This window comes from Monodon monoceros, unplaced genomic scaffold (genome assembly GCF_005190385.1).
Source record: "Monodon monoceros isolate NGI ecotype Baffin Bay Population unplaced genomic scaffold, NGI_Narwhal_1 Super_Scaffold_18, whole genome shotgun sequence".
NCBI lineage: Eukaryota > Metazoa > Chordata > Mammalia > Artiodactyla > Monodontidae > Monodon > Monodon monoceros.
The window spans coordinates 21,214,599-21,240,669 of NW_021703774.1; the positions used below are offsets into that span (position 1 = coordinate 21,214,599).

The 26,071-nt window shown below is 42.8% G+C and overlaps 1 protein-coding gene across 1 annotated transcript in view; it reads right to left on the bottom strand.

Annotated features, from left to right (window-relative positions):
- TP53BP2 (tumor protein p53 binding protein 2) overlaps positions 1–26,071 on the bottom strand; it is a 69,421-nt gene that overhangs the window by 21,266 nt on the left and 22,084 nt on the right. The window contains exons 2-6 of the mRNA XM_029229375.1: positions 22,665–22,812; positions 17,313–17,426; positions 13,005–13,087; positions 2,452–2,553; positions 333–507 (exon numbers count right to left, since the gene is read on the bottom strand). Coding sequence (XP_029085208.1) covers positions 333–507; positions 2,452–2,553; positions 13,005–13,087; positions 17,313–17,426; positions 22,665–22,812 — 622 coding nt within the window. The remainder of the gene's footprint in view (positions 1–332; positions 508–2,451; positions 2,554–13,004; positions 13,088–17,312; positions 17,427–22,664; positions 22,813–26,071) is intronic.

The following is a 26,071-nucleotide window of genomic DNA, read 5'->3' on the forward strand; positions in this document are numbered from 1 at the left end:
ACTACTACTACTACTACTACTACTACTACTACTACTACTACTACTACTACGTTTTCCAAAGGGAACCTGGAAACCTTGTCTAAAACATTCAACAGCTGAATTCAATTCAGGGGGAAGCAGCAGCATCAAAACTGCAGTGAATTATACTTTTCCAAAAAAATCCTTTGAAGTTGATCTACATACAGAGTCTCATCTTATTCTTCTTACTTACTGCAAATTCACATAAACTTCCTACACCAACGTATTTTCTGATACCAATGCGTTTCCTTACACCCAAACAGTTTAACACTGTAGCATTTAGCACTGAGGTAAACCAAATGGGAGCAACTCACCAAGTTTCCCGTTGCTTAGCCTCTTCTGTTCCACGTGGCCTTTAAGTGCTCTCACTTTTTTCAGCTTAGCTTCCTGATTCTCAGCTATTTCTTTGAGCCTCTTAAGCTTTTCCTGTTCAGCAGCTTGTTGCTGCTGACGCTGATCTTGCTGTTTCAAAAACTTTAAGCGCTGCTCCTGAAGATATAAGCCATCATCAGACATGGCATTTTAAACAGCAGAGCACTAACCCACAATTAATCTAACCACACCCTGAGGTGCCCAGGCTGAGGTACACCGGTGGCGTTGCTCTGGTCTCACCATCTGTCCTTCACACTGCTATGAGACCCACCTGGGGAGTTTGTGAAAAACAGACTCTCCCGGGCCCAAGCCTAGAATCTACCTCTTAGGGGGTAAGATCCAGGAACCAGTATTTTTATCCAAGTGGTCCTTGTGCAGCAAGCAAGCAGTGATCCTTGAACTAGTTTTCATGAGCTGCGGCTATAATTTTAAGAAGGAGCTCATGTAGAGGGGGAGGCAGTAAAAGAAAGCTATTAAATGATACACTTCGAAGTCCAATTTGGATTCAAACCCAAGCTCTGCCATTTATTAGCTATGAGACTTTGGGCAAATTACATAATTTCACCAAATCCACAAGTCTGTCTCTTCACCTATAAAATGAGATGATCACTAGTCCTCCTAGGGCTACAGTGAGGATTAAATGCAATGTGAAATGTAAATCTCTGTCAACAGTATTGTACATAGTTAGTACACACTCAATACACTTAGAAAAGAGCTAAAGAACTACTTAGTGCCTTTAGAAAACTGCAATAATGCAACTTACAATTTTATTTCTATTATATTAAAATTTTTAACTGAGTAATATAGCCACACAATTTATAATCAAGGGTAAACTTCACAGATTAATACGGCTAAAACATACAAATAACACAGAAATAGTTTCAAAATAAGGCCCTGAGGGTAGAGAGTTATTCTGTTAACAATCAACCTTTTTCTTTGAATTCATGTCCTTGCAACTCAAGGAATGCTGCGTCAGCATCACATGGGACCTTGTTAGAAATGCAAGTTGTCAGACTCCAACCCACACCTACTGAATCAAAATATGCATTTTTAACAAGATCCCTAGGTGATCTGTATTCGTATTAAAGTTTGAGAAGCAATGATACACATGATTTTGAAAAAGCTGGTGTCTGGCATCAGAAGTAGAAAGGATGCATCGGAACCCTAGAAAGTATTCCAGGGAAAGCCACCGTGCATGTTGAGAACCACCTTAAAGAATCCCTGGCTATCACTTCAAAGCCCTGCTGGGGACCTTGCTACTCAAACCCTCAAGTTGTTCACCCCAAGTGAACTTACAGTCCCTCAAAGACTGGTCGGCGGCAGAGACTGGGTATTTAGACCAGGGGCTGGCAGACCTGCAGGCGAAATCCAGCTTGCTATCCGTGTTGTAAGTAAAGTCTTCTCGGCACACTGCCATACCCATTCGTCTATGGCTGCTTTCCTGCTACAACTGCAGAGCTGAGACAGCACAGCTTGCAAAGCCTAAAATATCTCAGCCCTTTACAGACAAAGTCTGACAACATCTGGCTTAGACTAGAAGCCCATGGCTGGCAGAAGCAGCAGCAGGGAGACTGGTTTAGATAGAAATGGAGAGGCTTCCCATGTTTTCTTTGTCCAAGGACAGGATGAGAATTAGGTGGTGGGTGAAGAATGTCCCCAGATAAAGGCAAGCAGCCTGTTACCAGTGCCAAGCAGCAGCTGGGGACAGGTTTGCATGAGCAGCAAGCTCCTCTTGCTGTAGTAATGATTCAGGAGAAGGTTAGCCCAGAGTTGTGCCTACAAGCAAAGCTGAAAGGTTCTTTCCGCTGTTCCTGTTTTACTGATACTCAACATAGCGTGGTTAACTCTGATCAGAATGGTGGTCAGGAAGATCTGGAACAACTGGATGATTTAAGGTTTCTATAAAATGCTGCAGTGAAGAGAAGAAAGCAGGTACCTTTCGGGTTGATGGTATCAACACGTATCTGTGAGGTAACTGGTTTACTAGTGAATGGAACGTAAACGGCTTTACACACACATTAACAGGAGTGGCCTGTTAGGTCTTTGAAAACACGATATTACCTTAGTGGCCAGCATTTGTTGCTGGGCCTCAATCTGTTGTTGCTGGCGAGATGCCATTTCCTGAAGTTCAGCAAGTGTCAGGTCCATCCTAGGACTATTAACCTACCAAAAAAAATGCGAACAATCCAACTCAGTACAAAATGATCACAGAGATTCCTCCCTCAAAGGCCCATTTATAAGCATCATCTGAACCAATCATGACAAAATTATTTAGCCATTTTTCTTCCATAATATTAAAGAAACCATTAACTTTTATATTAATACCCCACACTGATTTATTAACATATAAAACATACTAACATACAGACCAACACTCTTCTAAGCTGTAAATTTAAATTAACTAGTTTCAATAGTCAGTGACACAGATGGAACAACTTGGAATTACCTCGTTCTATAGTTAATTTAAATTAGGAAGGCAGTGTTTGACCATATTAAACATGATACTGGGACACTGGCAGCAAACCTAGAATACAGTCATCAAAACACCCTTTAAAACTATGACACTAGAATTTTAAAAATTCAAGATACACTGGGTCATCAGGGACAAAACAAGATGGCCACTCTCTAAACATCCGTTGGACATGGTCCTAAGAGGTTTAACCAGTGCCACAGAACAAAAAAGTAGAAATAAACTGTGCCCAGATTGAAAACAAAAACGTTTCTTGGATGGGGCTCATGGCGGACTGTGGGAGGGCTCACGCCAAGGAGTACTCCCCCGAACTTTTGTTGCCAGTGTCCTTGTCCCTGTGGTGAGCCACAGCCGCCCCCAGACTCTGCAGGAGACCCTCCAACACTAGTAGAAAAAGAAGAAAAGTAGAAAAAGGAGATAATGAAGGAACAGCCATTATTCAGTCATTTTTCTGCAGCTTCACCTGAAAGGAGAATTGCTTCTATGTGATTCATTACAAGATACCAACAGCATCAGATACATCAGAAATACATCTACATGTGGAACAACTCCTACAGAACACCTACTGAATGCTGGCAGAAGACCTCAGACCTCCCCAAAGGCAAGAAAGTCCCCACGTACCTGGGTAGGGCAAAAGAAAATATAAACAGAGACAAAAGGATAGGGACGGGACCTGCACCAGTGGGAGGGAGCTGAGAAGGAGGAAAGGTTTCCACACACTAGAAGCCCCTTCGCGGGCGGAGACTGCGGGTGGCGGAGGAGGAAGCTTTGGTGCCGCGGAGGAGAGCACAGCAACAGCGGTGCGGAGGGCAAAGCGGGGAGATTCCTGCACAGAGGATCAGGGCCGACCGGCACTCACCAGGCCGAGAGGCTTGTCTGCTCACCCGCCAGAGCGGGTGGGGCTGGGAGCTGAGGCTCAGGCTTCGGGCCTGAAGGGGTTAGTGCACCACGGCTAGCTGGGAGGGAGTCTGGGAAAAAGTCTGGACCTGCCAAAGAGTCAAGAGACTTTTTCTTCCCTCTTTGTTTCCTGGTGCTCGAGAAGAGGGGATTAAGAGCGCTGCTTAAAGGAGCTCCTGAGACAGGCATGAGCCGCGGCTAACATCGCTCACCCCAGAGACGGGCATGAGACGCTAAGGCTGCTGCTGCCGCCACCGAGAAGCCTGTGTGCGAGCACAGGTCACTCTCCACACCTCCCGTCCGGGGAGACTGTGCAGCCCGCCACTGCCAGGGTCCCGGGATCCAGGAACAACTTTCCCGGGAGAACGCACGGCGCGCCTCAGGCTGGTGCAACGTCACGCTGGCCTCTGCCGCCGCAGGCTCGCCCCGCACTCCGTGCCCCTCCCTCCCCTTGGCCTGAGTGAGCCAGAGTCCTCGAATCAGCGGCTCCTTTAACCCCGTCCTGTCTGAGCGAAGAACAGACGCCCTCCGGCGACCTACACGCAGAGGAGGGGCCAAATCCAAAGCTGAGCCCCGGGAGCTGTGCGAACAAAGAAGAGAAGGGGAAATCTCTCCCAGCGGCCTCAGGAGCAGCACATTAAATCTCCACAATCACCTTGATGTATCCTGCATCTGTGGAATACCTGAATAGACAACGAATCATCCCAAATTGAGGAGGTGGACTTTGAGAGCAAGATTTATTATTTTTCCCCTTTTCCTCTTTTTGTGAGTGTGTATATGTATGCTTCTGTGTGAGATTTTGTCTGTATAGCTCTGCTTTCACCATTTGTCCTAGGATTCTATCCGTCCGTTTTTTGTTTTAATTTTTCTTAATAATTATTTTTTTATTTTAATAACTTTATTTTATTTTACCTTACTTTATTTTCTTTTAGCTTCTTTCTTTCTTTCTTTCTACTTTTTCTCCCTTTTATTCTGAGCCGTGTGGATGAAAGGCTCTAGGTGCTGCAGCCAGGAGTCAGTGCTGTGCCTCTGAGGTGGGAGAGCCAACTTCAGGACACTGGTCCACAAAAGACCTCCCAGCACCACAGAATATCAAATGGGGAAAATCTCCCTGAGATCTCCATCTCAACGGCAGCACCCAGCTTCACTCAACGACCAGAAAGCAACAGTGCTGGACACCCTATGCCAAACAACTACCAAGACAGGAACACAACCTCACCCATTAGCAGAGAGGCTGCCTAAAATCATAATAAGTCCACAGACACCCAAAAACACACCACCAGACATGGACCTGCCCACCAGAAAGACAAGATCCAGCCTCATCCACCAGAACACAGGCACTAGTCCCCTCCACCAGGAAGCCTACACAACCCACTGAACCAACCTTAGCCACTGGGGACAGACATCAAAAACAATGGGAACTACGAAACCTGCAGCCTGCAAAAAGGACACCCCAAACACAGTAAGATAAGCAAAATGAGAAGACAGAAAAACACACAGCAGATGACGGAGCAAGATAAAAACCCACCAGACCTAACAAATGAAGAGGAAATAGGCAGTCTACCTGAAAAAGATTTCAGAATAATGACAGTAAAGATGATCCAAAATCTTGGAAATAGAGAAAATGCAAGAAACATTTCACAAGGACCTAGAAGAACTAAAGATGAAACAAGCAACGATGAACAACAAAATAAATGAAATTAAAAATACTCTAGATGGGATCAGTAGCAGAATAGTTGAGGCAGAAGAACGGATAAGTGACGTGGAAGATAAAATAGTGGAAATAACTACTGCAGAGCAGAATAAAGAAAAAAGAATGAAAAGAACTGAGGACAGTCTCAGAGACCTCTGGGACAACATTAAACGCACCAACATTCGAATTACAGGGGTTCCAGAAGAAGAGAAAAAGAAAGGGACTGAGAAAATATTTGAAGAGATTATAGTTGAAAACTTCCCTAATATGGGAAAGGAAATAGTCAATCAAGTCCAGGAAGTGCAGAGAGTCCCATACAGGATAAATCCAAGGAGAAACACGCCAAGACACATATTAATCAAACGGTCAAATATTAAACACAAAGAAAACATATTAAAAGCAGCAAGGGAAAAACAACAAATAACACACAAGGGAATCCCCATAAGGTTAACAGCTGATCTTTCAGCAGAAACTCCGCAAGCCAGAAGGGACTGGCAGGACATATTTAAAGTGATGAAGGAGAAAAACCTGCAACCAAGATTACTCTACCCAGCAAGGATCTCATTCAGATTTGATGGAGAAATTAAAACCTTACAGAGAAGCAAAAGCTGAGAGAGTTCAGCACCACCAAACCAGCTTTACAACAAATGCTAAAGGATCTTCTCTAGGCAAGAAACACAAGAGAAGGAAAAGACCTATAATAACAAACCCAAAACAATTAAGAAAATGGGAATAGGAACATACATATCAATAATTACCTTAAATGTAAACGGATTAAATGCTCCCACCAAAAGACACAGACTGGCTGAATGGATACAAAAACAAGACCCATATATATGCTGTCTACAAGAGACCCACTTCAGACCTAGAGACACATACAGACTGAAAGTGAGGGAATGGAAAAAGATATTCCATGCAAATGGAAACCAAAAGAAAGCTGGAGTAGCAATCCTCATATCAGACAAAATAGACTTTAAAATAAAGACTGTTAGAAGAGACAAAGAAGGACACTACATAATGATCAAGGGATCGATCCAAGAAGAAGATATAACAATTGTAAATATTTATGCACCCAACATAGGAGCACCTCAATACATAAGGCAAATACTAACAGCCATAAAAGGGGAAATCGACAGTAACACAATCATAGTAGGGGACATTAACACCCCACTTTCACCAATGGACAGATCATCCAAAATGAAAATAAATAAGGAAACACAAGCTTTAAATGATACATTAAACAAGATGGGCTTAATTGATATTTATAGGACATTCCATCCAAAAACAACAGAATACACATTTTTCTCAACTGCTCATGGAATATTCTCCAGGACAGATCATATCTTGGATCACAAATCAAGCCTTGGTAAATTTAAGAAAACTGAAATTGTATCAAGTATCTTTTCCAACCACAACGCTTTGAGACTAGATATCAATTACAGGAAAAGATCTGTAAAAAATACAAACACATGGAGGCTAAACAATACACTACTTAATAACGCAGTGATCACTGAAGAAATCAAAGAGGAAATCAAAAAATACCTAGAAACAAATGACAATGGAGACACGATGACCCAAAACCTATGGGATGCAGCAAAAGCAGTTCTAAGAGGGAATTTTATAGCAATACAATCCTACCTTAAGAAACAGGAAACATCTCGAATAAACAACCTAACCTTGAACCTAAAGCAATTAGAGGAAGAAGAACAAAAAATCCCCAAAGTTAGCAGAAGGAAAGAAATCATAAAGATCACATCAGAAATAAATGAAAAAGAAATGAAGGAAACGATAGCAAAGATTAATAAAACTAAAAGGTGGATCTTTGAGAAGATAAACAAAATTGATAAATCATTAGCCAGACTCATCAAGAAAAAAAGGGAGAAGACTCAAATCAATAGAATTAGAAATGAAAAAGGAGAAGTAACAACTGACAATGCAGAAATACAAAGGATAATGAGAGATGACTACAAGCAACTCTATGCCAATAAAATGGACAACCTGGAAGAAATGGACAAATTCTTAGAAAGGCACAACCTGCCAAGACTGAATCAGGAAGAAATAGAAAATATGAACAGACCAATCACAAGCACTGAAATTGAAACTGTGATTAAAAATCTTCCAACAAACAAAAGCCCAGGACCAGATGGCTTCACAGGCGAATTCTATCACACATTTACAGAAGAGCTAACACCTATCCTTCTCAAACTCATCCAAAATATAGCAGAGGGAGGAACACTCCCAAAGTCATTCCACGAGGCCACCATCACCTTGATACCAAAACCAGACAAGGATGTCACAAAGAAAGAAAACTACAGGCCAATATCACTGATGAACAAAGATGCAAAAATCCTCAACAAAATACTAGCAAACAGAATCCAACAGCACATTAAAAGGATCATACACCATGATCAAGCAGGGTTTATTCCAGGCATGCAAGGATTCTTCAATATACGCAAATCAGTCAATGTGATACACCATATTAACAAATTGAAGGAGAAAAAGCATATGATCATCTCAATAGATGCAGAGAAAGCTTTCGACAAAATTCAACACCCATTTATGATAAAAACCCTCCAGAAAGTAGGCACAGAGGGAACTGGGAACTTTCCTCAACATAATAAAGGGCATACATGACAAACCCAGAGCCAACATCGCCCTCAATGGTGAAAAACTGAAAGCATTTCCACTAAGATCAGGAACAAGACAAGGCTGACCACTCTCACCACTCTTATTCAACATAGTTTTGCAAGTTTTAGCCAGCAATCAGAGAAGAAAAGGAAATAAAATAATACAAATAGGAAAAGAAGAAGTAAAGCTGTCACTGTTTGCAGTTGACATGATACCATACATAGAGAATCCTAAAGATGCTACCAGAAAATTACTAGAGCTAATCAATGAATTTGGTAAAGTAGCAGGATACAAAATTAATGCACAGAAATCTCTGGCATTCCTATACACTAATGATGAAAAATCTGAAAGTGAAATCAAGAAAACACTCCCATTTACCATTGCAACAAAAAGAATAAAATATCTAGGAATAAACCTACCTAAGGAGACAAAAGACCTGTATGCAGAAAATTTTAAGACACTGATGAAAGAAATTAAAGATGATACAAATAGATGGAGAGATATACCATGTTCTTGGATTGGAAGAATCAACATTGTGAAAATGACTCTACTACCCAAAGCAATCTACAGATTCAATGCAATCCCTATCAAACTACCACTGGCGTTTTTCACAGAACTAGAACAAAAAATTTCACAATTTGTATGGAAACACAAAAGACCCTGAATAGCCAAAGCAATCTTGTGAATGAAAAATGGAGCTGGAAGAATCAGGCTCCCTGACTTCACACTATACTACAAAGCTACATTAATCAAGACAGTATGGTACTGGCACAAAAACAGAAAGATAGATCAATGGAACAGGATAGAAAGCCCAGAGATAAACCCACGCACATATGGTCACCTTATCTTTGATAAAGGAGGCAGGAATGTACAGTGGAGAAAGGACAGCCTCTTCAATAAGTGGTGCTGGGAAAACTGGACAGATACATGTGAAAGTATGAGATTAGATCACTCCCTAACACCATACACAAAAATTAGCTCAAAATGGATTAAAGACCTAAATGTAAGGACAGAAACTATCAAACTCTTAGAGGAAAACATAGGCAGAACACTCTATGACATAAATCACAGCAAGAACCTTTTTGACCCACCTCCTAGAGAAATGGAAATAAAAACAAAAATAAACAAATGGGACCTAATGAAACTTAAAAACTTTTGCACAGCAAGGTCATAAACAAGACCAAAAGACAACCTTCAGAATGGGAGAAAATATTTGCAAATGAAGCAACTGACAATGGATTAATCTCCAGAATTTACAAGCAGCTCATGCAGCTCAATAACAGAAAAACAAACAACCCAATCCAAAAATGGGCAGAAGACCTAAATAGACATTTCTCCAAAGAAGACATACAGATTGCAACAAACACATGAAAGGATGCTCAACGTCACTAATCATTAGAGAAATGCAAATCAAAACTACAATGAGATATCATCTCACACCGGTCAGAATGGCCATCATCAAAAAATCTGGAAACAATAAATGCTGGAGAGGGTGTGGAGAAAAGGGAACCCTCTTGCACTGCTGGTGGGAGTGTGAATTGGTACAGCCACTATGGAGAACTGTATGGAGGTTCCTTAAAAAACTACAAATAGAACTACCATACGACCCAGCAATCCCAATACTGGGCATATACCCTGAGAAAACCATAATTCAAAAAGAGTCATGTACCAAAATGTTCATTGCAGCTCTATTTACAATAGCCCAGAGATGGAAACAACCTAAGTGTCCATCATCGGATGAATGGATAAAGAAGATGTGGCACATATATACAATGGAATATTACTCAGCCATAAAAAGAAATGAAGTTGAGCTATTTGTTATGAGGTGGATGGACCTAGAGTCTGTCATACAGAGTGAAGTAAGTCAGAAAGAGAAAGACAAATACCGTATGCTAACACATACATATGGAATTTAAGAGAAAAAAAAATGTCATGAAGATCCTAGGGGTAAAAGACACAGACCTACTAGAGAATGGACTTGAGGATATGGGGAGGGGGAAGGGTAAGCTGGGACAAAGTGAGAGAGTGGCATGGACATATATACACTACCAAACGTAAAATAGATAGCTAGTGGGAAGCAGCCGCATAGCACAGGGAGATCAGCTCGGTGCTTTGTGACCACCTAGAGGGGTGGGATAGGGAGGGTGGGAGGGAGGGAGACGCAAGAGGGTAGAGATATGGGAACATATGTATATGTATAACTGATTCACTTTGTTATAAAGCAGAAACTAACACACCATTGTAAAGCAATTATACTCCAATAAAGATGTAAAAAAAAAAAGTTTCTTTTCTGTCTTTACACAAAGACAACACAATCATCTATGAAGAAAATCCTATGGAATCTACAAAAAAGCTACCAGAATAATTTATTTAGCAAGAATGCAGGATAAAACATCCATATGCCAAAATCAATTATATTTCTATATATTAGCAACAACCAGAAAATGAAGAAAATATTTTTAATACCATTAACAATAGCATAAAAAACATGAAGCACTTAGGAATAAATTTAACGGAAGATGTGCCAGATCTGCACACTGAAAACTTCAAAACATGGCTGAGAGAGAGAAGACTTAAATAAATGGCGAAGTGGTGCTCATGAACCGAAAAGCTCAATATTGTCAAGACGGCAATTCTTCCCAAACTGACTTACAGAGTCAACAGAATCCCAACCAAAATCCCAACAGGCTTTTTTTGTATAAATTGACAACCAAATTCTAAAATTCCATATGGAAGTGCAAAGGGCATACAATAGCCAAAACTCTGTAAAGAATGAAGTTGAAAACATACACTACCTGACTTCAAGACTTACCATGTTTCAGTAACCAACACAGTGTGTTACTGACATCATGATAGATAAACAGATCAATTGTGCAGGATAGAGAGTACAAAAATAGACCCACACATACATGGGGTAATTGATTTTAGAAAAAAAGGCAATTGAGTGGAGAAAGTTTAGTGTTTTCAACAAATACTGCTTGTACAACTGCTATCCATATACGAAAAACAAAATGAACTTTAACTCTCACACCATATGCAAATGTTACTGCAAAATGGATCATAAACTTAGATGTAAAATCTAAAACTACAAAACTTCTAAACTGATCAATTATACTGTATTAAAATTAAGAACAAGTCATAGACTGGGAAAAATATTTGCAAATCATCTATGTAATAAAAAACTTGGATCCAGAATATATAAAGAAGCCTTAAACTCAGTAATAAGAAAGTAAACAACCCAATAAAGAAAAAATTAAGCAAAAGAGGTGAACAAATACTTCACCAAAGACAATACACAAATGGCAAATAAGCACATGATAGATGCCCAACATCATCAGCCATTAGAGAAATACAAATTAAAACCACAGTGTAATACCACTACACACCTATTAGACAGCCAAAATGAAAAGGAATGACCATACCAAATGTTGGCAAGGATGTGGAAAAACTAGAACTCTGTGGTGGGGAATGTAAAATAAAACAATCACTTTGGAAAACACTCTGGCAGCTTTTTAAAAGTTAACATACAACACACCACTGTAAAGCAATTGTACTCCAATAAAGATGTTAAAAAAAAAAAGTTAACATACATCCACCAAATGACCCAACCATTCCACTCCTAAGTATTCACCCAAGAGAAATAAAAGTATATGTCCATACAAAGTTGTGTACCCAAATATTCATTGTAGCTTGATATGGAGTAACTGGAAACAACCCAAATGTCCATCAACAGATGAATGGATAAGGAGTGGTGTAACCAGACAATGAAGTATCTCTCAGCAATAAAAAGGAATCAACTATTGATACACACAGCAAAATGGATTAATCTCAAAATAATTATCCTGAGTAAATTCAGACAAAAAGAGTACATACTGGATGGCTCCATTTTTCCTAGATTCTAGAAAATAGAACTAATTTGTAGTGACAGAAAGGAGACTTGCTACCAGTTCCCTGAGGATGGGGAGGGAGGCAAGAAGGAAAGGATTACAGAAGGACGTAAGGAAACTTTTTTTTGGGGGGAGGGGGTGATGGATATGTTCATTATCTTGATTATGGTAATGGCTTCACAGGTGTACACATACGTCAAAACTTATCAAATTGTATACCTGAAATACGTGCAGTTTATTATATGACAATTATACTTCTATCAAGATGTTTTTTAACAACCCAGTGATGGGACTTCCCTGGTAGTCCAGTGGTTAAGACTCTGCATTTCCAGTGCAGGGGGCATGGGTTCTATCCTTGGTCGGGAAACTACGATCCCGCATGCTGCGTGGCCGAAAAAATAAATAAAAAATAAAAAACCCAGTGATAGGGAAAGATACATTGTGTCAAGATGCACTGAAATCCTGTTAATGGTTGAGACCATTTCTGTTATTGTCATATCAACCTTTCTTCACTGTAAGATAAATATGAGATCAGAGAAGAGAAACAGGAAGAATTTTGGGGGGAAAAACAAAGAATATGGGGAAAGGCAGAGCAGAAGCAAATGTAGGTTGGAGAGAGGTAATTTGGCTAATCCTTAACAGTATTAAAAAGTCTAAGCTCTGAAAAGAAAATGCCTACAAGGAATCCCAAGGATACCTGCTAAAATTCATATGCAGTAGCAAGAGTATTAATATATCATTCATCGCTAAAAACGACGGCAACAAAAAAAATCACCAAAAAAACAGACACTTCCTCCAACCTGCTCAACATCTGTTTTGTTCTGAATTTATGGTACATTCAGCATTTGAATTCTTTCGACAGCCACGTGGAGATCATCAAAATTAACTGTTTTGAAGAAATAAGTTTAAAATAGGCCTTTTAGAAAGGGCCATCCTTAATAACCCACTGAAAAAAAAAGTAACAGTGAATGAGATTTAAAGGTTAAAAAAGCAGTATCACTGTGGTCCATACATGGCATGGGTAACAATGATCACTTACGCCATTCTCCTTTCTTCGATGTTCACCCGGAACTTTTACACCATTTCTTTTTAAACTTGGATCCTGAGACCTTGGTCCGCTCACTAGGCACAAAATTCAGAAAGCAGGCATTAACACTAGAGTTGACAGATATTTTAAGTCCCAGTTCATTTCTCAGTTCCCTGGTGGCGCAGTGGTTGAGAGTCCGCCTACTGATGCGGGGGACACGCGTTCGTGCCCCGATCCGGGAAGATCCCACATGCCGCGGAGCCGCTGGGCCCGTGAGCCATGGCCGCTGAGCCTGCGCGTCCGGAGCCTGTGCTCCGCAACGGGAGAAGCCACAACAGTGAGAGGCCCGCGTACCGCAAAAAAAAAAAAAAAAAAGAAGCTCTCTGATATTTTAAGTTGAAAATATACTTAAAATGCTTTCTAGTAGCAATGAAGTTAAGGTCTCGTAATTCAGCCTGTTCTGGAAAACCTTACTTGGAACGGTGAATAAACAGACAGCATTAGAGGGCTTCCCTGGTGGCGCAGTGGTTAAGAGTCCGCCTGCCGATGTGGGGGACACGGGTTCGTGCCCCGGTCCGGGAGGATCCCACATGCCGCGGAGCGGCTGGGCCCGTGAGCCATGGCCGCTGAGCCTGCGCGTCCGGAGCCTGTGCTCCGCAATGGGAGAGGCCACAGCAGTGAGAGGCCCGCGTACCGCAAAAAAAAAAAAAAAAAAAAAAAAAAAAAAAGAAATAGCACTAGAAAATGTCACATGCTAACCATTCCCATGCGTCAGATACCACAGGAGGCGAAGTTAAGAAAATACATGTACTTCTGATTACGGGTCATTCACACCGTTTGCTTAAGTGGCTCCTCCCAGTTCTCTATTTAGCTACTCAGCAGTGAAATTGGGAATAGTTTCATTGAAACAAATAAAAGTGAAAATTAAATCAAACCATCCTTGTACTCGTTAAAGAGTTTGTACCTTACACGGGAAGGAAGCAACTGAAAACAGAACAAGTGGCATTTCGAACATTTGGTCATTTTGTGATAATTCTGAAGTATTATCAAGTATTTCCCCATTTATTTAAGTAAAAAAATTTCCATTTTCTTAGCTTGGGAAAGTGCTAATTGGAAAACACTGTGCATTCTGTTTTTTTGGCTAAAAAGAATTTTTCAAGCCCAAATATATGGGTCTCTCAGTACCACTTAAAGCATCATGCAGGGAAAACAGTCTTAAACTGATAAATTATAAGAAACAATATCAAAGAGAATTTCTTAAATATGTGAAATTAAGCTTAGACCTGTACTTCCCAGAAGTTAGAAAATTTATTAAATTATCTCCCAAGAGGTTTTAGATTAAAATTTCTTTTGAATCAAATCTCTATTGTACCTGCCTGGAAGCTTAGCACAAATTTCCAGTAAATAAACATGTCTATCCTCAGGGCCACGTAGCACGCTTACATCTAACTCCAATGAGTTAGCTTTACTTTTTTTTTTTTTTTTTTTTTTTTGCGGTACGCGGGCCTCTCACCGTTGTGGCCTCTCCCATTGCGGAGCACAGGCTCCGGACGCGCAGGCTCAGTGGCCATGGCTCACGGGCCCAGCCGCTCCGCGGCACGTGGGATCTTCCCGGATCGGGGCACGAACCCGTGTCCCCTGCATCGGCAGGCGGACTCTCAACCACTGCGCCACCAGGGAAGCCCTACTTTTAAATACTGTTCAGTTCTCTGACAAAACAGCTCAGGTCACCTGTGACAAAATTTCCGTAGAAGAAAAAAAAAATCTATCACTTAGGAATAACTGCTTTCTTTGCTGCCTCAAAGAAAGAGCACTCCGCCAGTTTCTCCTTGGCATGTTCAGTTACATAATCAGAGTAAAAAGCAAGAGTTTTAAAATTAATGTCATATACATTCTGGGTCACAGGTCCTAGTTAAACTGGAAAAAGAATACAGTAACAGTCTCCTAATCGGAAATCTAGAAGTCTACACCACAAAGGCTGACACTGAACAGCAATCCTGTTTTATCCCAGTTTAGACACTATGTGGCACTGGTGTTTTGCAACAATGTGAAAACAGCGTCTTTATCTTCAGATTATATTTCTCACATTACAGACACACTGAAACTGCGTACTGCACTATTGAGAGGCTGTTTAATAATTTACCCGGTACGATAGAGAAAGATATTTGAACTAGTAGATCAACGGGGAAAATTCATCTAATTTACTAAAAGAAGATGTATGCAGTAATGTAAACAAAGGACAAAATAAAAATAAGATGCAGATGCCAACTTAAAACCACAAAAAAAGAAGGCTGCTTTAGGGAAAAAAAAAAAAAAGTGCATGCTTATTTAAAATAAAATTACAGACACCAGAGACACTGAAAGGCCTGTGAGCCAGCCTGGCTGAAGTGACTCAGGTTCCACTCCTGCCTCTGCCTCTAGGGACATGGCCTCTGACAAGTCATTTAACCCCTGAGTATCAGCCTTTCTCATCTGTAGAGTAAGAGGCCAGACTAAGTCAATTCTGGGGTCCCCCATGGTCTGAATGTCTAATTGCTGGGTACCATGCGGACATTTGTACTAAAGGAATAAAACTGAGATTCTGTGACATCTAATAATTAACCTCTGTTACCGACATTCTTACTCCCAAGAATTATACATATACTGAAGTCACAAACCGTCCATTTTAAAAGTTCCAACATTTTTAGAAACACCTAGTAATCCTGTTCCGACCAGTGGTTTCCCACTGAGAACAAAGTTTCCCCACAGATCTCAGACCTGAAACTGCCTTTTCTCCCATGTCCTATGAGATCTCCAGGGTCACAGGGATGGCTGTGTCCTGATGTCTAGGGCTGCTTTCAGCCCACTATTTCTCCACCTTCATGTATTACCTTCTACCCTCTCCTCACTGTCATCTATAAACTCTGGTCACAACCCTCAGTCACCACAGATGTGACCACCTGACCCCCCTGTTCTCCCCACTCCAAGTCCTGCCGTCATGCTGGATGACCTTACCACCCGAAAGCTCACCTCTAGGATCCGTGGCCTCCTACCTCCTCTCTAATTCAGGATCATTTCATGGCCCGGTGCAGGACCACGTCACCTAGAGGTGCTCTACCCCTGAAATCTTAAATTCAGACTTTCTACTTTTTGACCATAATTTCCTCTCACTGCACCTGTGCATGAATCTGAGACGTGCAGCTCCTTAGCACTGGTCTGCTCTTGCCCTGCAGCCCCTCTGCCTTCACTTTGCCCCCACCCAGCTTAGACGTCATCTCACCAACATCCTCTTCTTCCCTGTCCCACTGACTCCACTGAACTGGTCTGGCCAAACCCCAACCTTGGGTCAATCCAACCACCTCCTCTTATAACCCTCTGGGCTGCAGAGCATCACTGGGGAAAAAAATCACCCATGGTCTCCTGGTCTCTAGTCTCAACTGGCCTCCAGGGGACCCTGGTCCCCCAGCAGCACTCTCTCCTGTTCTCCACCATGGCTCCAACCATCACTTTCACACGGCTGTGCCTCCTATCTCAGAGAAAACAAATGTTCTCAGATGAGAAGCCCCTCCCACTGCTCCCACAGGGAGCACACATTTATCTGCCTCTGCAAAGTTTCCCTTCCACCCAGTTAAAATGGAAGAGAGAATAAAGACGCAGACTTAGAGAACGGACTTGAGGACACAGCAGGGGCAGGGAAGGGGAAGCTGGGATGAAGTGAGAGACTGGCATGGACATATATACACTACCAAATGTAAAACAGAGGGCTAGTGGGAAGCAGCCGCATAGCACAGGGAGATCAGCTCGGTGCTTTGTGACCACCTAGAGGGGTGGGATAGGGAGGGTGGGAGGGAGACGCAAGAGGGAGGAGATATGGGGATATATGTATATGTATAGCTGATTCGCTTTGTTATAAAGCAGAAACTAACACACCATTGCAGAGCAATTATACTACAATAAAGATGTTAAAAATAAATTTTAAAAATAAATAAATAAATAATGGAAGAGAGACCCTTCCCCCGCCACCTCCCACTGGCTGACTTGCCCATCGAGCATTCCCTCCTTCTTGTATTTCAACTCGCTGCTCTACTGACTCTTTCCTTCCCGCCCACATTAAAAACTGTTGCCAAACTTTTCCCATCTTCCAAGAAAACAGAACAAACTGAACCACACCCCTTTCTCCCCACCTCCCCAGTCAGGGCTTAGAAGAGCTGTCTATCCTCGCTGTTCCCACTTCCTTACCTCTCACTTACCCCCCAAATTACCTGGTTCCTGATCACGTGCTACACCCGAGCATGAAATAAAACTTCAGCTCTTTGTTATGACTGATAGGATGCTACCTACCAATGTCCCTGCCAGGGGGGCGTTCATGGCGAAGGAAGAACCGAACTTCACTCCTCTGACTTCCAAACCGTTGCAGGACATCAAACATTCGCTCATTATCAGCAACTGGACGTTCTAAAAGAAACGAATAAATGAGGTACAAATCATGTTATCTGCAGGTAAAAAGAAAGACGAACATGTCATTTACTGTCTATCCTTCATGCAAATTATGCATTATGAATGCAGAAGTTACTTGGCATTTTACATCTTTTTTTTTTTTTTTTAAAGAACCCTTAGAAAATGAAGCATCACCAACTTTCCACCCATATAATCAGGGTCAAACGTGGGTGGAGTACTGGGGGGAGGACTGGATCCCAGCCGCTAGCAGGAGCTCAGGGGTCTAATTCAGTGGCCCCTCACTAGCCATAGGCAGGCTGGGAAGCTCTGCGGGTTCCAAAGCTCCTGTCATCTATTCCATAGCACAGTCTCTGAGGTCCCTTCTAACTCTAATGGTTCTATGATTCTCTAAGTATACAAATGAAACATTAAAAAACAGCTTTATAAATAGTGTAGCCTTACTGTCTATTGTTTTTTTTTAATTACAATTTTATGAACTACGTTAAAAAAAATCAGACACATGCATTTCCAAACAAAAGCCTCTTTACTGCCCTGAAAATATGCTTCTTTGGCCCTTCTTCCAGTGAGACTGCCAGTTGTCAGAACTTTTCTAGAGACAAAAAGAAGGGCATAGCTAAATACCCTAATAAATGGGAACTTTAGGAGAAACCAGGTATCTTAAGCTCCCCTCAAAAAATCTTCCAATCTTAAGGGATCTGGATATAAAAACCAAATATACCGTCTGAGGATGCAACTGCTTAAAACGAAAGAACTTGGGTAACATCGATATAATTTTTAATATAAGAAAGTTGAAACAGCCTAAGAAAACTCAATGCACTTGTCAGTAATCAAAGACACTATCTGAGTACCTTAAATAAACAACACGGGCAGAGAATGGGGCAGCCAAGGGTTCAGCAGCCAATTCTGTGAACTAAGCCCTGAACTTAATCTGCTCGGTTGCAACGAAGTACAGCTCTGGTTCTTGACAAACTGAGTTGACACAGATACCCCTCTCTCCTCTAAACTGGGGAAATTCTAACTAAGACCACCCCCCAAAAGGAAACACCCATAGCTGAGTAGACACCCTCCCAAAAGAAACTCTCAGCAGATCCTCCACCTCCTCACAAAAAAACCAAAACCACACACACACACACACACACACACACACTTTATTTCAAAAGAAGTGAAATCCCCAGGTTCCATAAGCAAAGAGGGAATTCAAAGGAAGGGAAGTAACTTCCAGTCCACGCTGGGTTGGACCGTCTTACAAGGTCTAGGAGCTAAGGTCCTCATGGCCTATGACGACAAAAAATCAGGCTTAGGCCAGCAAACGCTGAAATACACTTCAAAGGTCTCAAAGCCGCCCATTCACCCCATGCTCTGACCACACCAATCCCCTTGTCCTGGCATCCGCGCCTATGTGACTTTGAACAAGCCATTCCTAGCATTGAGAACTGTCCCCATCACTCTTTTCTCCTTCTGCAGATGGAGCACATCCATCTATTCCTGCAGTCATCGCACTGTATGATACATGTCTGCTGATTCCTGCTTTTACTTGAAGGCAGGACACTTTCATCTCTCTATTCCTCACAATCAAGCACAGTTCCTAGTACATTATAGGAATCCAAGAAATGTTCTCTTAGCAAACAAATGAGTGGGGAGTAAGGAAATGGAGATGGCAAATAAAAGCTACATATTTTGAAAGACTGTCAGTTAAAGGAAATGGGAAACTTGAGAAGCTAACAAAGTGGAAGCAACAAATTTATTATTTTTATTTTTTAAACTTTATTTATTCATTTATTTATTTTTGGCTGCACGCGGGCTTTCTCTAGTTGTGGCGAGTGGGGGCTACTCTTCATTGCGGTGTGCGGGCTTCTCACTGCGGTGGCTTCTCTTGTTGCGGAGAAGTACCTTAAATAAACAACAGGCTTCAGGAGTTGTGGCACACGGGCTCAGCAGTTGTGGCTGTAGAGCGCCGGCTCAGTAGTTGTGGCGCACGGGCTTAGCTGCTCCATGGCATGTGGGATCTTCCCGGACCAGGGCTCAAACCCGTGTTCCCTGGACTGGCAGGCAGATTCTTAACCACTGTGCCACCAGGGAAGTCCAAATGTACTATTTTTAAAATGGGGCACCTTGAACCATTTACAGCAAAAAAGGAGGAGTTGAAAACATAACAGCTATTACTTGCTGAGAGCTAACATGAAGTGCTATGCTAACAGGGGCTATGCTAAACCCCCTTCAAATGTCAGCTCCTGGGATCCTCACACAATCCTATGCAATAGGTTCAATTATTATCCCAATTATGCAGGGAAAACACTTGAGGACTACTGAGATTAAGTACCTTGTCTGAAGTTATAAAGCTAGTAAATGAAAGAGACAAAATTTTGATACCTAAGACCTTGATCTTAATCACACCATACAAACAACCCTCAAATGAATTATGAATTCACTGTAAGCAGTCAAAAGCCCCAAAGAATTTTTCATGGAACATTTCAAGGTAATTCCAAAACCTATCTGAAAAAGAAAATACACAAGAATACTACAGGATAACAATGAAATAAGCACTTGCCTTACAATACCAAACCTTTTATAAAACTATAGTAATTAAAACTATTTGGTCCTATCATAAAACTAGAAGAAAACAATAAAAGTAACTGACTAAAGCTTATAGAAACATAACTTCATATAAGATATAACAAGAATTCAAAGTGACATTTCACATCAGTAAAGAAAAAAACAGCTGTTCAATAAGACACTTAAAAAAAATTCGCGGGGGACTTCCCTGGTGGTGCAGTGGATAAGACTCTGCACTCCCAATGCAGGGGGCCCGGGTTCAATCCCTGGTCAGAGAACTAGATCCCACACGCATGCTGCAATTAAGAATTCACATGGCACAACTAAGGAGCTGGCGAGCCACAACTAAGGAGCCCACGTGCTGCAACTAAGGAGCCCGCCTGCAGCAACTAAGACGGGCGCAACCAAATAAATAATTAATTAATTAATTAATTTAAAAAAAATTCACGGGATTTCCCTGGTGGCGCAGTGGTTAAGAATTCGCCTGCCAACGCAGGGGACACGGATTCGAGCCCTGGTCCGGGAAGATCTCACATGTCACGGAGCAACTGTGCGCCACAGCTGTGACACTGTGCGCCACAACTAAGCCTGCGCTCTAGAGCCTGCGAGCCACAACTACTGAGCCTGTGTGCCACAACTACTGAAGCCCACGTGCCTAGAGCACATGCTCCACAAGAGAAGCCACCTCAGTGAGAAGTCTGCGCACCGCAATGAAGAGTAGCCCCCGCTCACCGCAACTAGAGAAAGCCTGAGCGCAGCAACGAAGACCCAACGCAGCCATAAATAAATAAATTCATTAAAATAAATAAAAGAATTCCATCAATAATCAAAAACAAGGAGACCATGCCAGGCTCCCAGAAAAAAAAAAAGTTTCAACTCAGAGAGTGAGCCTTGGCAAAGTGAAAGAACACTTCTTGCTCTAAGAAAATCAGCCAGAAGGGTAGGCACACATGCAGAGAAACCTGAGGTAAGTACAGAGGAAAGAAACCGAGGAAGCTCACAATGCGTGGTTTCAATCATCTCGGGAAAGTAATTTGCAGAATGCAAGGAGGCCACCAGAGCAACGAGAAGCTCATTTATTCATTCAGTAAATATTTATCGAGCACTCCCTCTGAGCTGGGGTGCAGCAAGGAACAAGACAAGCAGGTCTCTGCTCTTAGGGAGTTTACATTCTTGTGCGTGTGTGTGAGGCTATGGGGATTAAAGAGGCAATAAACTAATAAACACACACAAAAAACCAGACACACCTCACGCAGAGGATCAAATCAGGATGGAACTGTAAAACAGAGAACCTCATGCCTGCTTTAGTAGGAAGCTCAGGAGAAGCATCTCCGAGGAGGCAATGTTTTAGCTGCAATCCAAATGACCAGAGGGAACCAGCAATGACAAAATCTGGAGAGAGGGCAATAGAGGCAGAGCGAACAGCTGCCGCCACTGGCTCTAAGGCGGGAAAGAGCGTTGTTTATCCAGGAATATAAAATAGCTGCAGGAGGCAGGCAAGGAGGAAAATGGTTCCAGATGACATCAAAGACCTCACCATCTCAGATCAAGACTTTGGATTTTATTCTAAGTAGAAGAGAAAGCCATCAAAGGGTTTAAACAGGAAAGTCGAACTATCAGATTTTTTTTTTTTTTTTTTTTTTTTTCCCGGTACGCAGGCCTCTCACTGTTGTGGCCTCTCCCGTTGCGGAGCACAGGCTCTGGACGCACAGGCTCAGCGGCCATGGCTCACGGGCCCAGCCGCTCCGCGGCATGTGGGATCTTCCCAGACTGGGACACGAACCCATGTCCCCTGCATCGGCAGGCGGACTCTCAACCACCGCGCCACCAGGGAAGCCCGAACTATCAGGTTTTTATTTAAAAAGGATCACTTGGGTTTCTTTATGGGACTGGTCTAATCTAGCTCCTATGTGAAGTAAGCAATTCGGGGAGAGTGTAGAAGACCTTCCTGAACACGCAGCTGTAGGGAAGTCAACGGAAGATGAGTAAGAGGACTGGCCTGGGAAGCAGCGGACGCTCAGCTGGAGTCACATACCATGAACGGTGTGAATGCAATGAACACAGTGGGAAACTCGTGCTGGGACACTGCACCCCCAGGGGAGAAAAAGCAAACAGTGGGAGCTCACCCAGGCTGTACAGAAACAAAGCAGAAATCATGAAAAATTATTCCCGCATCTACAAACTCCTAAGGGGCCAAAAAGAAACCAGGCTGTCCCATTTCAGGGCTCCAAAGAACTAAGTAAGGGAGTTGACGTCAAGGCTTAAAATAATGCCTATGTCTCCTGCCACCACAGTAACTCAACACCAAAGAGCTTTTCCGAAAAACCTACAAAACCTCAGAGAGGGCAAAACAATCAGGACACCTCAAATTCCTAATTAAGTGCAGCTTAAGCATACAAGAAACACTTGTGAGCGCTATACATTTTACCGTAACACCCCAGAAGCTTCCACCCTGTGTATCAGCTGCCTATCTTTTGACCTTTTATACTGGAGTGTCTACAGTGTCTTGCAGAAAAAGAAAACAGCAAAGAGACTTTGTAGGTCGCAACAGAGCTGGACTGAGAATACTATCTCTGATGGACACCCTATCCTGCAGTTTCTCCACGGATAAACGCGTGCGGCACACAGCGCCTCGTCTAAAACCGACGATAATGAAAGACGGCACGACCGAAGCACGCATACCGGAGCCGCACCACACTTCAGCCAGGTGGCAATCGCTCTCGCCAGGTTCTTTGCAAAGATCCACCACGTCTCTGCAGATGGTTTCCGGAGTAACTGGGACTTCCGTGAAGTGCTGCTCGTTGTTGCTGAGGTACACGGTAAGAAACATCTGGAAACAAAAGGAGAAACACAACAGCTATCAGTACTGTCTACACTGGTGCTGGTCACTTTTTACTCACCTCGGATTCCTTTCCCCAGATGGTCTCAGTTGAAGTGCAAATGCACAACAGGACCATCTGGCTGTTCCCTGGCCTGAGGAAGGGAGGGACCTGGAGCTCGGCCAATGGACACCAGCCCCCCTCTCCTGGCAGCGCCTGCAGAGCCCTTGGGGATCCCCGGAGCACAGGCAAATCAGTGCACACAAAAGGTCGTATTAAATTTTCTTCTGGGAATTCCCTGGCAGTCAAGTGGTTAAGACTACCTGCTTCCAATGCAGGGGACATGGGTTCAATGCCTGGTCAGGGATCCCACATGCCCTGTGGTACGGCCAAAGAAAAGTCTTCCTCTGACACTTTATTCATGTTATTTGTTTACCAAATACTTATGTAGTTCTTAGTATGATGTGCCAGACCCATACTACAAATAGATCTTCTTATCAGTCCTGTGAAGATGATCAGGGGATGATGATCTCACACACACACACACATTTATGCAAAGCCTCTTTTGGGAAGGATACACAAGAACAAAACATGTGTTGCTTCTGAGGGTGGGGATGTCTTTTCTTATAAAAAGAAAAGATGCAGGGCTTCCCTGGTGGCGCAGTGGTTGAGAGTCCGCCTCCCGATGCAGGGGACACAGGCTCGTGCTCCGGTCCAGGAAGATCCCACATGCCGCAGAGCGGCTGGGCCCGTGAGCCATGGCCACTGAGCCTGCGCGTCCGGAGCCTGTGCTCCGCAACGGGAGAGGCCGCAACAGTGAGAGGCCCACGTACCGCAAAAATAAATAAATAAATAAAAAAGAAAAGATGCAGTATCTACTTTTACTGGGAGAAAGACTGCTATTGAGTTTTATTTATTTATTTATTTATTGTGGGGTCTTCGTTGCTGCGTGCAGGCTTTCACTAGTGGCAGTGAGCAGGGGCTACTCTTTGCTGTGGTGCACGGGCTTCTCATTGTTGTGGCTTCTCTTGTTGTGAAGCACAAGCTCTCGATGTGCGGGCTTCAGTAGTTGTGGCACGTGGGCTCAGCAGTTGTGCCTTGCAGGCTCTAGAGCTCAGGCTCAGTAGTTGTGGCGCACGGGCTTAGTTGCTCCACGGCACGTGCGATCTTCCCGGGCCAGGGCTTAAACCCATGTCCCCTGCATTGGCAGGTGGATTGTTAACCAGTGTGCCACCAGGGAAGCCCAATACTGCACCTTAAAGACACTGCAACTAAAGAATTCAAGTTTTAAAAAAATAAATAAAAATGCACGACAATTAAAAAAAGGAATACAAGTTTTCATACCTATTAAATAACCAAAAATAACCCACACAAAAAAACCGTTGTTAACTCCCAGTACTGAAGAAACTGAATGAATCAACAAACAAATTGATGGCGGCAATGCAAGTCAGCACACTCCCACAGCTCACTCACTCAGTGAGGACCTATGCCGGGAAGACTAGTGTGTATCAGGATAAAACAAAACAATAAACAAAAACACCAGACAACTTGAAAGCGTAATCCCACCGTGAGAATTTATCCTGTGAAAATAACTCTAATCAAAGAGAATACAAAGCCTGTGAAACGTGAACTTGATGGGCCATTATACATTCTGTAAAAATAATTAATGAGACTATGCCAAACACTGGGGGAAATTGGGGTTTTAAGGCTCTAACAAAGCAGAATGAGTAGGATCTGCACTGTGATCACACTGACACAAGGACATCATACGACAGCTGTAGCACCTGCCAACAGTCAGCTACACAGCTTCCCATCCAGCTTAAACCTCGCTGCCCATTACCCCCGAGGTGAGACAGATGCATTAGGCTCTTCTTTTTTTTTTTTTGCGGGGGGGGGGGGGGGGGTAAGGGGGGAAGGAGGGGGAAGGCAGTGCCTCATGGAAACTATGACGGAAACTGGCTAAAACAGCAGATTGGGTGCCTCAAGGATCCGGTCCAAGTAAGGGGAGAAGATGACATGCGTAAGAGAAGACGGCACACTGGGTCAGCAGGCTCAGCCCCCCGGGGGCTTCCCACCTCCTCCCTGCACTAAAACCATGAGTTCTTAAGGTAAGCCAAGTCTCCACTTCCTGCAACCAAAACTCTTTAACTCACATAAACATGTGTAGCATAGAAAGTAACCCCCAAAACTAGAAAACATGAGAAGCGTACCCATTACAGCTAGAGGGTAACCCAGAAAAAAAAGAGTTTAAGTGGATAATGTTGAAACAGTAAAATATATAAAATCAAAACTAGAATTTGCCAGGATGAGCTCAGAAGCTTTCACGCTAACTGTTATCAGGTTCTTCACATTCTGATCAACTGTGCTACATAAAGATACATACATAGTTCTAGGCCTCAACTTAGTCAACGCTTTCAAACTGTTACACAAAATGCACACAGGTTTCCACCCTGCTGCTGCTCTGGATACATATACAGTGCATTTAACGAGAGAGATAAATAATTTACACTTTAGTATTAAGCTGTACTCCTCCTCAATATTCCCTACCCACACCAACACTTTCTTTGAAGTTCAACGCTTCAAACATAGTAACTGTTTTCTTCGTAAATATGAGACCTAGAGGCATTCATTAAATTACAGAAATAGTTAGTATACAGTATATATACGAAACATACTGTATCAACAAATAAAAGGCTATTACATAAGACAACAGCACCTTATTCAAACGATCCTCCCACTAAGGACCAAAAAAAAAAAATCTGGATGAAGGTGTTTAAATTTAAGAGCATTAAAAGCTAATGGGGGGGGACTTCCCTGGTGGCGCAGTGATAAGAATCCGCCTGCCAATGCAGGGGACACAGGTGCGAGCCCTGGTCCGGGAAGATCCCACATGCCGCAGAGCAACTAAGCCCGTGCGCCACAACCACTGAGCCTCCGCTCTAGAGCCCGCGAGCCACAACTACTGACCCCACGTGCCACAACTGCTGAAGCCCGTGTGCCTAGAGCCCGTGCTCCGCAACGAGAAGCCACCGCAATGAGAAGCCCACGCACTGCAATGAAGAGTAGGCCCCGCTCGCAGCAACCAGAGAAAAGCCCGTGCGCAGCAACCAGAGAAAAGCCCGTGCGCAGCAACGAAGCCCCAAGGCAACCAAAAATAAATAAATTAAATAAATAAATTTTTTTTAAAAAGCATATGAAGAGGCTTTATCTGGGTTCAGTCTCCAGGCTGCATCCTTGGGCAGCTTCGAGCTCGGGGGAAGGCAGGTGGAG